Source organism: Poecilia reticulata, linkage group LG19 (genome assembly GCF_000633615.1).
Source record: "Poecilia reticulata strain Guanapo linkage group LG19, Guppy_female_1.0+MT, whole genome shotgun sequence".
Lineage (NCBI taxonomy): Eukaryota > Metazoa > Chordata > Actinopteri > Cyprinodontiformes > Poeciliidae > Poecilia > Poecilia reticulata.
In genome coordinates, this window is record NC_024349.1 from 954110 (window position 1) to 969469 (window position 15360).

General features: G+C 40.2%; 1 protein-coding gene across 1 annotated transcript in view; it reads left to right on the forward strand.

Moving 5' to 3' along the window:
- The first annotated feature begins 2355 nt into the window (after positions 1-2355).
- Positions 2356-15360, forward strand: part of kctd17 (potassium channel tetramerization domain containing 17) — a 21187-nt gene continuing 8182 nt past the window's right edge. The window contains exons 1-2 of the mRNA XM_008436444.2: positions 2356-2828; positions 14501-14609. Coding sequence (XP_008434666.1) covers positions 2466-2828; positions 14501-14609 — 472 coding nt within the window. The 5' untranslated portion in view covers positions 2356-2465. The remainder of the gene's footprint in view (positions 2829-14500; positions 14610-15360) is intronic.

The window sequence follows — 15360 nt, forward strand, 5'->3', positions numbered from 1 at the left end:
CCTGTTAGCTATAGATAACAGGTGGCTATAGCCAGCTAACATCGCCGCCTGTTAGCTAGCTATAACTAGGTTCAGATGTTAATTTTCATTAAACTGGTAAAGAAAGTAGTCCTTGTTATTCTTTAACCATCAGGAGTTTCTACCTCTGTGTATTTTCTTCTGTATAAAAACCATTTTAAATGTTTCAACTACATTGAAAATAATTTCTACTGAACACAGCGACCGAGTGACTTAACAGGTTTTGATCCGGTGAATACAGTTTTTTTTTTTAACTCTCTAGATGTTTTGTCTTTCTCAAACCTCCTTCCTGTGCTGCTGATCTTCTTGAGTTTCTGACCCAGAACATAAATTAAGAGTACAAAGAATCTGGTAAAAATGAGACTCAAGAATAGAGTAACTGCTTGATCAAAATGAATGATATGATAAAGAAGAAAATATAAATGAATCTGCAAAATCAGGTATTCTAAAGGATAACAAAATCATAAAATAAATTCAAGAAGAAGGAACACATTTCTAGAATTTTTTCCAACAACGTAAAGTCACAGATCCATTCTTCATTCTTCAACATCCAACCCAAAGGGGGCAGCACTGAGATGTTTTAGGCCGAATAATACAGAATTCAACATAAAACGTAAAGAAAGCATTGATAAGAACCAATTTACAGTTTATTTAATTTGTTGTTTACTCTGTAAAGCTTCCTGAAAATATGAAGTCTAAGAATTTAATAATGGAGAACTTTTTAAAGTTTTCAACAAGACCCAAATTTTGTTTTTGTCACCATCCATCCATCCATCCATCCATCCATCCATTTTCTTCCGCTTATCCGGGGTCGGGTCATGGGGTCAGCAGCCTCAGGAGGCCCAGACTTCCCTCCCAGCCTCTTCCAGGTCCTCCAGGAACCCCAAGGCGTTCCCAGGCCATAGAGAGACATCGTCCCTCCAGCGTGTCCTGGGTCTCCCCTCCTCCCGGTGGGACCTGAACTCCTCACCAGGGAGGCGTCCAGGAGGCATCCTGACCAGATGCCCGAGCCTCAACTGGCTCCTCTCGACGTGGAGGAGCAGCGGCTCTACTCTGAGTCCCTCCCGGATGACCGAGCTTCTCTCTCTAAGGGAGAGCCCAGCCACCCTGCGGAGGAGGAAACCCATTTCGGCCGCTTGTATCCGTGATCTCGTTCTTTCGGTCATGACCCAAAGCTCATGACCATAGATGAGGGTGGGAACGTAGATCGACCGGTAAATCGAGAGCTTCGCTTTTTGGCTCAGCTCTCTCTTCACCACGACGGACCGGTACAGCGCCCGCTTCACGGCAGACGCTGCCCCAATCCGCCTGTCGATCTCCCGCTCCCTTCTTCCCTCATTCGTGAACAAGATCCCCAGATACTTAAACTCCTCCACTTGAGGCAGGACGACCCCCCTGACCCAGAGAAGGCACTCTGACCTTTTCCGGCTCAAGACCATGGCCTCGGATTTGGAGGCACTGAGCCTCATCCCGGCCGCGAACCGCTCCAGCGAGAGCTGAGGTCACGACCTGATGAAGCCAACAGGACCACATCATCCGCACCCTTTTTGTCACCCTTTAAACAATTTCACATTCAGTCAAGTTTGTAGTTTCTAAATTCCTTTGCTATGATTTTGCAACGTGATGGCAGAGGTGCTACGTGACCGAGCTTGTTAGCTTCGCTGTGGATGTTCAGGGTGGAAGTAGAAAAAGTTGCTTCAACCGCATGTTTACCACGCATATTTTATCATTGTAGAGTAAAAACTGAAAACTGTAACCATATAGGATGTAAAATAAATGTTTATCAGGTTATTACTCAGTTACATTTACTAACTTTTTTTAGGAGTATTTTTACTACGCTGTACTCTTTACTTTTTTTTTTTTGCTTGATTGTTATTTTCTGTTATTTAGATGAGTTATTGTCATTTTCATCCTTAATATGCCACAATTTCCACTTTATATTTTGGTCCTTCTATGTAATTTTTAAATATTAAATGACTGATAAGTTGATCAGTAACTCAGCGTTAGACTTTTTAAAAATTATTTTACCAAATACCTTTTTACTTGTGTAATTTACTTTTACTTGAGTAAAATTTTTAAAGTACTGCTACTTTTACTTCAGTGCATTTTTTGTAAACTCTACCCACCTCTGCTTTCAATGAAATCAGCATTCCCGTATTAAAATGTAAATGTCTAATCTTGAATATCGTGTTTTCATTGCCTGGAAGCAGAAAGTCATCATAGTTAAAAACATCGTTACCGTTACGATCTAAAACCGGAAATGTGGCTCTTATTGTGAAAGAGCATTTTCGGAAGTAGAATGTTTGCTTCGGGAATCTTAACGCGGCGGATAGTTGAGCTAATGCAGCTTGGGGGCGGGGCTTGCGCTACCGTTGGCGGACAGACGCAGCGGAGCCAGCAGTCGGGTTCGTCCGCCTGAACGTCGTGTGTCTCTGGGTTTCCAACAAATGGCAACCACCGCAGAAGACGTGCGGGAACCGGCGGACGTCGCCGCACCGTCCACGCACCTCAGCGGCACCCAGCACCACAACAGCAACAACAACAATAACAACAACAACAACAAAGACACCGAGGCGGCGGCGGGGGAGAGCGCGACCTCCGCCGCCTCCGCAGCCTCCGAACCCGGCGGGACGGCGGCGCAGAGCATCGGCAACGGCTCGGTCATCAACCCCAACGGGGGGGACAACGGCAAGTGGGTCCGACTGAACGTCGGCGGAACGGTGTTCCTCACAACGCGGCAGACCTTGCTCAAGGAGCAAACTTCGTTCCTGTACCGGCTGTGCCAGCAGCAGGACCTGCACTCCGACACGGTGAGTCCGGCCGGGAAATGTTGATCCCCGGAAGGCGGGGAGGAACAACAGCTACACAAAATAACAAGGAGTTTTGTAGAGAGAATGCATGGAAAGTTCAATGACCTCCCAGAGGTGATGTGTTCAGGTCCTGTGGGACATTTGACATCTATCAATATGTGGAGTGTTTGTTGGCTTTGAAGTGTTGTTTATCACCACATATCTATCAGCTGTTGATTTGTTTTCATTCTCTTAGTAAAACTGTTATTAGCGCACAGCTAGCTAACCAGTAGCTTAAAGGCACCAACAGAAGACTTGAGGTTAAAAGTTTAAAGACACCATCCTGCACCGCATTTCTTTTTCACTAACTGATGTAGACTGGCAGAAGGAACACAGCTGGTTTGGATTTTACAAAATATCAAGTTTTTAAAACGTGACGTTAAAGAATAAAGCCCCCAGCTAATTTGGCGGTGCCTGTTTGAGTGGATGACATCACAGAAGGCTCAAGAGTGGAGCTGATCAGCTGGTATTACTAAACTTTGTTTTTGCATGCGACCTGAACTCTAGGTCACCTTACTACTGATCACAGGGAAAAAACGCCGACATTGCCTTACTTTGCATAGCAGCTTTGCTCAGTCTCACACTAGGCTGTGCAGACGCTTCACTCACATCGGCATGCTTCATATTTAAAAGTGAAACTGACAGCTTGACCTACCTTTGGAATAATTTGTATGATTATTTATTGCTCACAATAAGCAATAAATAAATTGCATGATAAATTTAAATGAGCTCCATTTTCAGTTCCATGATTTATCATTTTTCTCTTTCTACTAAAAACTGGTGTTTTGGTCTTAGCTAGCCCTTATTTTGAAGGACAATTTTCTTTACAGAGACTTCATCATTCATCTTGTCTGTTGTTTTATTTATTCTGGACATTTAAAGTATGTTCTGTGTCAAATCATTAGAATTTAAAATGTATTGATATTCGAGAATGTGAGAATAGTCACAAAACAATAACGCTTATCGCAATAACTTCAGGGAGAACGTATCGTCCGGCATCATTTGCTATCGTAACAGGCCTGGTCAGTTTTGATCCTGAAATACGAGTAAAAAATGGATACATAAAATGAGATGAGGATGAAACAACCTTGATCCCAGAATACATGCACTATTCAGAACAGCCACACAAAGACGTGACAGAACTTTAAATCCCCCAAACTGTCCGAATTGTCAGGTTATTTTTGATCAAATCCAGTATTTGATCAATGAGAGCATCAATAAATATGAATACATTTGAAAATATGAATCAATGCTGATGCTGTGGGCAGCTTAGCGACACAAATCACACTTCTGGATGCGACTACTAACATCTTAAAGAACTGTATTACAAATAAAATGTTTTTCCAGAGCTTGTATGTTTTGGGGGCTGTGAAGTTACAGCCACACAGTGATTTAAAACGGAGTGATTAATAGTTGTGATTGGTTATCAGAACAGCATTAACTGGCGACCATCTGCCATGGACAGGACTGGAAGTCCTTCACCATCTGCTTGTTTTCCTCACATTTACAGATCAAATTAACAGATTTTGCCAAAAGTTATTGTGATAAACGGCAATAATGTTGTTTTGAAACCATTTTCAAGTAACGATTGGTAACAAGGATAAATTCTGAAAAATCAACAAACTTTAAATTCTAATGAACATTTGACACTGGAACTGGAAGACATTTTAAATATTCAAAATAAACAACAAATAAAATAATTTCTGACGTCTGTAAACACAAATGTCCTCCAAAATAAGTTGAAGACTTTAATCATTCAGTTCTTGGTAGAAAAACAGAACAAAAATAAATCATGCAAATGGAAATGGATCTTGTTTTAAGTGTTAAATGTCTTTTTTTCATGCATCCAGCAGCTTTACTGGTCCTTCTGGTTGACTGGGATGATGGGAAGCTACTGGCTGTGCTCCAGTTTCACGCATGGCAGCACCAACTGGTGGAATTGGTAGAGATTACCCGGTTTCTGCAGAAATGCCCGGCTGGTGTTGTGTAGGCTGAATGTGAGCTAATATTGTGTGTGTGCAGTCTGTTTCTCTCTCCTCTGTGTGAGTGTGTGAGTGTGTGTGTGTGTGTGTGTGTGTGTGAGTAGCTGGGCTCAGATGGATGAACACGTGCCGCCTCTTCTGCAGGGAGCTGCAGTCGGTATCCGTGCAGCTGGCATCTTATGGGGACAGAGAGGGAAACCTATTATGCGTCTGCCAGTCACATGGAAGCCGAACGCGCTGAAAGGACTGCAGCATCTCATTAATGCTGCACGTTTCCTTTATGCTGCAGCCTTTGATGTGGATGAGGCTCACAGAGCGCGACGTGTCTCTACCGACGGTGAAAACCTTCGCAGAGTCGGATCGTCTAACGACGTTAACGGCCGGAGACGTTGTAGATGAACTACCTGATGGTCACAGAGCGCAGCAGCAGCAGCAGGAAATATGATAATTAGTGACATTTAGTGAAGATCTATAAACAAACTCAAACAAATGAACATCTTAAACTCGTGCATCATTAAGGAGAATTACAACCCGGCAGGTTAGTGGTTCGATCTGCTGCATCAGAACCACAGAGAGAAGTTTAGCTCGTCTTGACCTCCTGGCTGCTGAATGATGATGATGATGATGATGATGATGGAAACAGAACCTGGTCTCTGTTCTGCTCATCGCTTCGGCTGAAACTCATTCATGATCATCTTTAAACATATTCTAGCAAGAGCCTGCTGAACAAATGCTGCAGCAGGCCTAATTTCATTGAAGCATGGATTCATATTTAAAACTTAGTAAATGAGAAAAAGACACTTTAAAGTCTATTTGTGGTTCTGCTCTGGACCAACGGATCAGAACGGAAACCATAAATCAAATCGTGATGCAGTGAAATATTCCCACCCCTAGTTTTTATCCTGACAACATTTCTAACGGCTGCAGGAAACACATTCAAGTTAAAATGAATTTGCTTGAACTAAAGTTTTCAGCAGCTTCAGAACTTGATGTTTTTTTGGCTGCATTTTCAGCCTGATGATGAAAATCAACAATGAAAAGAGAAAATAAAAACCGGAATGTTTTGTTTTTCAAAAATTCCTGGATGAAGAAACTCCCTCTTATCTACATCTACACGGATCTGCTCCAATGTTTTGATAAATCAGACGTCGGAGCTGAACCAGGAGCCAGCAGCAGGGCTCGGTGCAGCTGCAGTGGAAACCAAAATCCCGGGTGTCCTGCACCCTCAGCTCCCTCTGCTCAGCCTGAAGACGCAGCAGAACCACAAACTCACAAACACAAATATGTGACAGAAACACCAGATGCACCTTCCATTAGCTGCAGCGCTACCAACAAACTCAAACCCAGCATATGGTTCACATCCAGGCTATTATTCTCAATTTCATGCACAAATATTCAGACACATTTTGTACGTTAAACTGGGGATGCAAGATAACGATTGAGTTCATCTTAAGTTGAGTTTTAAGTCTGTTTTTTTAATATGCTAGATTTAAAATAAAAAATAAAAAGATTTTAACAGCATTTTGTGTGAGCTGATTTAAATACTGACTGAATAAACAAAATTGTTTTTTTTTCTCCACATTATTTCTTTTAGCCCCGACTTGAGTTGGTTGAGCGTTAATATTTAAAATCTAAGCTGCATAAAAATCATCTTGCATCCCAAAAAGATTTTCCCGCTCTGCAATGGCCGCCATCTTTGTTTCTGTATCCGCTGGTTCCGCTTCTGGATGACCAGCGGCGCCCTCTGCTGGACGGAGGCCAAACTACCACACTGAAAAAAGGTCCAAGCAGACATTATTAATCGATTGAAAGGCATTTTAATCTAATTTTTTAAAAAATTAATCATTAATCTCTAATTAAATCAATTTATCTGAAGATTATCCATCTTAGAGGCCCATTCCTGTGAATCTGACTGATACTTTTATTAGTTGTACAGAAGTTTAATCTGTTTTCTGATGTAAATTTGAAAGCAGTCACATGTTTCTTGCTTTGGTTTCATAATTTTAATGTGTGTGAAGGAAGAATAAAGGTTAGCTCTATTATATTCTATGCAGTTCCACCAGCATTTTGTAATTTTTATATAATTTTTGCGATTGAAATCACAGATTTTCCGGTGCTTTAAAAATATTCTTTAGAAATATTTGCAAGGAATTTTGCCATATTTTTTTACTGAATTTCAGATTTTTAGTCAAAGTTTTTCCACTTCTATCAGAGACACGTCATCTTAAACGTGAGGCTGTAACGCTCAGCGTTTGCAGGGATTTAGTGTCTTTATTGTGAAGCGAGTGTAGTTTTGCTAACAGTGGCAGAAGGACGGATGGTTTGATGCCCTGGTTTATGTTTCTGCTCAGCTGAAGAACGAGACTTTTCCTCCTGGAGCCCAAATCGAGTTTAGTTTGATATGGGCTCTGCTTTTACTTAAATCTGTTTTATTCTGAGCATTAGCCTCTGAATGAACCGTGAACACTTTGGATCGGCCGAAGCGATGGATCCGGAGAGCTGCCTGTGGATGCGTGAGTCAGCTAGAAGTAAAAGAGCATCTACATTTAGCAAAGATAATTAATTTAGCTGCAGTTTCTTCCACTCAGCAACCAGGAAGCCTGAAAAGTTGACCTCAGTCTCCAGGAAGATCCGATTTCCAGGCTGCCAGCTAAAGACCAGACCATCATCTGAAATACTCAGAGGTTCTGCTGAAATACATCCGATAAGATGCTAAATATTTGCTCTCCTGGCTGCAGTCTGTTATTGAACCGTTTAAAAATCTTTGTGTTGTGAGTCTGAAGGTTTCTGTCCCAAAATAGTCTGGAAAAGTACTAAGTGCACAGATTTCTCCTGAACGCCTCATCAGGCGCCTGCTGTGTTGACCAGAAACACCTTCAGCCATTATTTCCTTTCTTCTCCCACTTTAATGTTTTCATGTTTTAACACCATCTGTCATCCACCAACTTCACAGTTTATTAATATTTCATCGTTTTTATCATTTTATCATGAGAGATAAAACAATAGCAGTATATATCGCAAAATACGTTTTTCCTGATGGACATATGACAAGGGGTCGATATAGATGTTTAATATACAGAAAAGCCAATAACAATAAGAGCTGGACCAATCAGCAGCAGGCAGACGCGCTAACAGCTAGTATTAGCTTCAGGTATCAGGAAGGATTTAACTAGGCCAGACACGATAACAAATGTTCCTGGACCTAAAACTATCCCAGTAGTTACAGCGACAAACGACAATATTACTGTTTTAATATTATTTTCCAGTAATATAATGGTGATAACACAAGAGCACATTCTCGAAGAGCAATGAAGTTTAAATTCTAACGAACATTTAACACTGGACCTGGAAGACATTTTAAATATCCATAAATAAATAAATGAATTATGAAGTCTCTAAACAAAACTGTCCTTCATAATAATGATTTAGTTGACCTCTGCAGAGCAGAAACTAGCTTCAGTTTCAAGGCCTCAGTTGCTGATTGGCTGACTTCAGATTCCCTTCACCCCATTGGCTGGGTAAAAGGCCACGCCCAGCTGCCTCAAAGTCCAGCTTCTGATTGGCCGATGTTTGTGGTTGAAACCGAGTCTGGAGGTTCTGGGAGATTTATTTTTTCTTCTTCTTCTGACTTCCTTCATCTAAAAACTTCAGGAAAATCTGTTACTCTGTTTAAGTTTATAGCTGGGTAAAAGATTATTTTAATAATCTGTTCATTATTCTGATGATTAACTGAATAGAAAGAAATATTTCCATTGTGTAGCAGCTGCTTAAGCCAGTAACATACCAGAGAAAATGCTGATAAAAAAACCCAATTTGGTTCCTTTAATTAAAAAATATTTTACTGCTTAAAATGCAAAACTATTTCACATTTAAGTGATTTTATTTTTACCTTAATTAGGTGATTTTATTCACTTTAATAAAATGACTATTTACAGTGTCAATTTTTTTTTTACTTTAATGGCGTGGTGTTGTGTACATAATGACTATTTTAATAAAATAATTTTCTTTACATAATGAAACAATTTTTATTTTACCTGAATTAGGTAAAAAAAAAAACTTGAACGTCTTAATCTCATTTATCTTAATGATTTGATGCTGCTTAGCCACTGTATGGACGAACCAACACATCTCCTCAAAATGCTAAATATATTGGAAATACACATCCAGTTAGCAAGGATCTCACAATAATAAAAAGTCATAATGAAGCACATTTACCTGGTCGAACAGAGACGCCTCCTGCGTCATCACGACGGGTTAAGATAGCCGTTACTAACTCTGATCAGATTAGAAACACGCCAAAAATTCACTAAACTGCTGATTACTGAGGATAAAGTCCAGCTTCATTCTGCTATAAACTGATTTAGTTTTGTAATCATCCCAGCTGTGCGCAGACTGACGCGGCCTGCAGGTGGAAACGAGCCGCCATCGCTTCCTGTCCGGCGCCGCGTGTTCAGACACGACGGTACCGCCGGTTCAGACACGACGGTACCGCCGGTTCAGACGTGTGCTGGAATTCACACCGACAGAAAAACACTCAAAAGTACCACAGATATCAAAACTTGTCTCAATGCACCTGAGATGCTAAAATCCAACTGTGCTGCTTCACCTTGAACGCATCGCTGGAAGCAACGAGCTGAACGCTCTCGTGTTAGCTTAGCTTAGCATAACTTAGCTTAGCTTAGGCTACGCTCAGAAATATCAGAAAAATAATGAACAACCGTTTATATATTCAGTCTGCTGTTTTGGACATGAAACCAGTTTCACATAATAAACGTTTACTGCTCAACCTGGCAGTGATTAATTACAGATAATTATAACTAAAAGAAAAATAATGACGTGTTTAACCCTCATAATTAAGCAGATCAGAAAAATCAAAGTAACAATAAAATCATTGCTGTTTGCTTAGAAGTTTTTGTTGCTGTCAGAAAGATGATATTTATTCATTATGCAAAATTTTTCTTGCCAAATGCAGCATAAAATGATAAACTGGCCTCCTGGTTTTACCACAGTGACACCGAGTCGGTTTTAAATGAACGGAGCCATAAATCCGTCTGTTTTCTGTCAGAGCCGAGCAGCTGGGAGGTTTTCCTAACCAAACGGGTCAGAACCGCCATCTGATCCACAGCTGCTGTTCTCCACATGGAAACCAAGTTTTTACTGGGTCTCTAATTAATTCACTGTAGTTTAATGAAAAATAAGCAGCAAAATAAGCAACATTTCCCATTTAAAACCTATTTTTCTACTAAATAACTGAAATAAACAGTCATGTGAGCTCAACAACAAAAATATTTATAATTTTTAATTCGTCTTTGGTAGAAAAATTCAAACCGATATGAGTCACATGACCATCAGATTGGAGCAAAGCGGCTTCGTCGTCCATCAATGTTTTTGGATGAGCATCAGATTTATGGACCCACCATAAACCAGCTGATTCAAACCTTTTATATTAAACATTTTATTAAAATACGCCCTGATGAGTCTCATTTGTCTGATTAATTCCTGTTAATGTAACAACCTTTAAACCCGTATTAAACATATTTTCATTAAACCCACAAATGCTTTTAAAAATCATTTTAATGGTCTGATGTGATATTCTAATTTTAAATATATTTTTATTACCTGTAAGTGTAAAATCAAAACAGCTGAACGTCCATCTGTGTGTAATGTAAATAATGTTTCACTTAAAAGTTAAAAAGTTGATTAAATAAATGGACTGTTCAGTCATATTACAACAAATGTTTGTATTTTTGATAATAATCTGCTTTTCCAGGTAAATTCTCTGTTATCAGATTAAAAATGTAAACATGTTTTTTTTTCTTTGCTTCATTTGCTAAACAAATGTTTTTTCTCTGTTGCTGCATTTGGTCCTCAAACAGTTTTAGTTTTCAGTTTGTGTTGACCAGTATGGAAAACTTTTCTGAATAAACATGAAAGAAATCAAAATTGTTAGAAAAATGTGAAATATAAACATAAACATTTCTGATAACTCCCCAAACCAGAAGGTCTAGTTCAAACATTGGTCATCATGCTGCTTGTGCAACTTTACAGGAATGATTTCATGTTTCCAGTAATTAACTGAACCAGAACGATTCGTCTTTGATAGGAAAATTCGGGCCGATATCACATGACGTCCCGATTTTAACCGCGCCGCGATTATTAAAGACATTAACTATTTCTGCAGCGTGTTCAGCGTAGAGCTGGACAAATATATCAATAATGTATATCATAACAAGTGATCAATATCAATAGATAATACAGCTGATATATTATGATATATTCAGAACCACAGGCATTCTGGGAGATGTAGGCAGAGGAAAAACTTTAGCAGCTAGCTAAGCTAGCTGGTAGCATCAACTAACTCACTCATTCTTTGGTTGCCTAGCAACAACCTGCTGGGTAGCAGCCGCAGTTTCAGGTTTCACTGCTGTGCCACATAACTGCTAAAAGATAAAAGACATGTAGGGAAAACTAAATAAAACAGAAAATGTCCCGGCACCAGTTTGGAAGTATTTCAGATATAAAAAAAAAAAAAAGAATCAATAATTATCAGTTTTGACTAATATGAAACCCTTACAGCATGATACATTTTTCAGCCATATTATCCATTCCTAGTTCAGGGTGATCTGGTCCATTTGGAAGAACGTTGGGACAGCGAACGTTGGGACGGCGAACGTTGGGACGGCGAACGTTGGGACGGCTCGGATCTAAAATCTGGAATCTGACGGATTAGAAAGTGACGGAACCACAGAGGGGAACCCAGAACAGCCGCCATGACGCCCAGAGGGACTGCTGGGCGCCGAAGACGTCTTTGGATCGTTTTCCTGTTAAAATACTCAAACCATTTCTTCTTCCAATTCTTGCATTTGTTTTGGTTCTATTTACCCAGAATGCCCTGCAGTGTAGTCCACTTCCTGCTTTTAAAGCGGTCTCCAGTCCGCTTGGCGTTCACTTTCAAACCGAACCCAGACCAGACGAACCGGACCAGGGCTCGTTATATTGAAGACACACTGCGACCTCTGACCCCTGACCCCTCCCATCAGAACAGTTGGGGGTAACTGGGCCGAAAAGAACCACAAACTGTCTGATTCTGAGAGATTCTCTGGATGTTTTCACATCGTCAAGTCCTGATGACGGAGCGCCGGCCCGTCCTTCACTGCAGCTCTGCTTATTTAGGAGGTGTGTGTGTGTGTGTGTGCGTGTGTGTGTGTGTGTGTGTGTGTGTGTATTGTCAGGCCCCTTTTCTCTCTAATCACAGTGATTTCAGCACAAACAATCCCACATGCTGCGTTTCTGAACCCTTCCTCCCGGTTTCATGTCAAATCCTCTCATCCTGTTTCACTAAGAGTCTCTGATTCCCTCCCAACATTTCTAAGACGGTTTCCTGAATTTCTTTTTACTGTTTTCTGTATTTTCCTGGCTGTTTTCTGCAGCCTGTTCTGCTGAGCCTTTCTGGCCAGTTATCTCCTCCCCGTTTCCCCGCCTTGCAAACTGCTGGAGTCCTGATTCATCATTTAACTCAGAGATTTGTTACATCAACTAAGTAACGTACATATCTAAAACATTCAGCTTCATAAGCAGGCTGTGATTTTCAGTCTGCTGCAGTTGATCGTTTCTGATGTCGACATTCGACATGTTTTCTGCTGACTAATCAGGTTTTTCTGCTCTTAAACTTCTGCTTGGTTCCATTTCTGCAGCTCAACGGTTTGCATGGTCTGTCATCAATTAATCACATTTTAATCAAACCATACGTCAACAAAATCAGCAACTTTTTCAATTCAAAGCCCTTTTCTGCCAGCTTTAGTTTTAGGAGTACAGAGAGAACTCCTCACTCTAGTAAATCCATGTAATTAATTAAAATGTACTTGTCAAAGTCCTGGTTTTAGTTTTGTGTGTCTGTGGTTTGATTTTATAGTCTGAAATACTTTGCAGTACTGCTCTTAAAATGCTTTTGTTACTTTATGCATTTAAAGATTAAGTAATCATCTCTTTGAATCCCTGGAAGGTTTGCTTTGAATCCCAGGTTAACAGAAAACCTGTCTTTTCATCCGTCCTTCCAGGTTACGCAACACGCTGCAAACGCGCCTGTTGCTCTAAATAAAAGAGCAGCTTGAGGCCAAAGTTTTTATCTGCCTGCCGAAGGATTCAGTCACATGAAGAGAGAATGACTTCTCACTGCTTCAGCTCTAAATATAGAGCAGAAAAATATTAATGCACTTCAGCCTCTGTCATCACGCAGAGCGAGGGCGAAAATCAGAACATCACTTTTCGCCCGTGTAACACAATCTGACGGCAGGTTCAGTTTTGGACGCAGCGCCCAACAGAGAATGGAGACGGATTGGTGATGTGTGTGAGCTCAGCTAACCTGCTTCAGTTCAACATGGCGGCTTTCAGGGAGAACGGACCACCAGTAGCAACCCAGCGCCAGAACCAGCGAGGATCCTGGAGCACAGCTGGCTGATCCCAGTTCAGATGTACATTTCCAGAAGGAAATGATGTCAGCAGGAAGTTCTCCTCCAGCTGCTGGGACAAAAATAGAGGCTGATGTTCAGAGGAAAAGATGAGAGAAGAAGAAAACAGAATCTGAGAAAAAACTGAAAAACAGAATAAAACATCCATCCATCCATCAGGGATGCAAGTTATTGATTCATGAATTAAGCTAATGTTGAATTATATACTGACTAGTGATTAATTGATAAGCTGCCATTTCTTTAAAAGAACATCTTTCCATTTGGCTTAAATCTTAACATTTTGTGTTAACTGTATTTCATACTGACAAACAAAAAATCGTGGTTTTCATATTATTAAACCTAAACATGTTCATAATATAACAAAATATGAACCTCTAAGGTTGCCGAATAGGACAAAGAGGAATGAAATGTGACAGACCTGTCTATCCAGGTGACCTGTCTATCCATCCAGGTGGCCTGTCTGTCCAGGTGACCTGTCTATCCAGGTGACCTGTCTATCCAGGTGACCTGTCTATCCATCCAGGTGGCCTGTCTGTCCAGGTGACCCGCCTCTCGCCCGGAACGTTAACTGGAGAGGAACCAGCACCTCCCGACCCACTGAGGGACCAGGGTGATGGAAAATGGATGGATGGATGGAATGAAATGTGTGAAAAACTTAATTCCCCGTGAACACAGAGATGTTCATACATTTTGCTATTAAATGAATGTTAAACCTTTCATCCCTGAATTGCGTTAACTGATGAGAGCCCTCAAAATCAGTTATGATCACGTTTTTCCGCCGTATTACGTTTTTCCTGACATTTCCTCAACCTTGTATCACATCAGAAATAATTGAATGAGAAGTTAACGTTGCTCCGTCATAAACGAAGCGCTAAAAGGCGAAAATTAAGGAGTTTATTGAGTGTTTATATTTAAAAACAGAACCACATAAAGTTGATTTTTACCTCCTAAACCGAACTCTGACTCGTTTCTCGTTCCCGCCCTTAAATAGCGTCCGCCATTTTGTTCATTGGCTCCGCGCATGATGACCAGCGGCGCCCTCTCCTGGATGGCGGCCTAACTACTACAACACTGACCGATTGCAACTAAATTTATTCTAATAAACCACAACCCTGCCATCCACCCGTCATTCATCCATCTACGTAATGTAATATTTTGTTTTTCTGTCTCTTCTGTGTTTCAGGATGAGACTGGAGCCTACGTCATCGACAGAGACCCCACCTACTTTGGCCCCATCCTCAACTATTTACGGCACGGAAAACTGGTTTACAACAAGGAGCTGGCGGAGGAAGGTCTGTCACGTTCCCACAGTGACTTACTGAGACTATAAATACTTCCTAAATATAATTAACTCATTCAGCAATATATTATTAATATGTTAGAGCATGCTAATATTAATATTATACAGCAATAGCATACCACTAGCTATAGCATAAATAATGTTGTTGAAATGTTTACATTGTTTAATATGTTACTATTTAAAGAATATATATGTTAAGATATATTCTTTACAATCAGATTGTAAAGATCTGCAGCCTTTACAGTCCAAAGTAAAACTTGTTTAGAGATGCAAAAGAGCATGAATTCTTGAAAAAAAGGCAACTTTTTCAAGAAACAAGAACAAGAAATGTATCAGTTTTATTTTCCTTTTCAGATTTTAAAATTAAAGAAAACATTTTGTAAACGTTTGCAAAAAGTGGATGGACACATTTTCTTTTGTGAAATGTTTATTTGTGGGAAATTATGTAAAAAAAAACAAACAAAAAAAAACGTTTCCAACCCAAAGACAAGAAAATAGATTTATGTGATTATTGGTATTTCTAGATTCCAGAGAAAATTCAATGCAACTATTATAAGAAATAGAATGAGACAGTGCTAAAAATCTTTATTTGTTATGTTTACATTAACATCATAATCATTTTAAACCAAAGTTTTTATGAGCCTCGGGCTGCAGACGGGTTTAATGTGTCTGTTGCAGCGCTGCTCATGTTGCTCGTTGCTCATGTTGCTCGTTGCTCATGTTGCTCGTTGCTCATGTTGCTC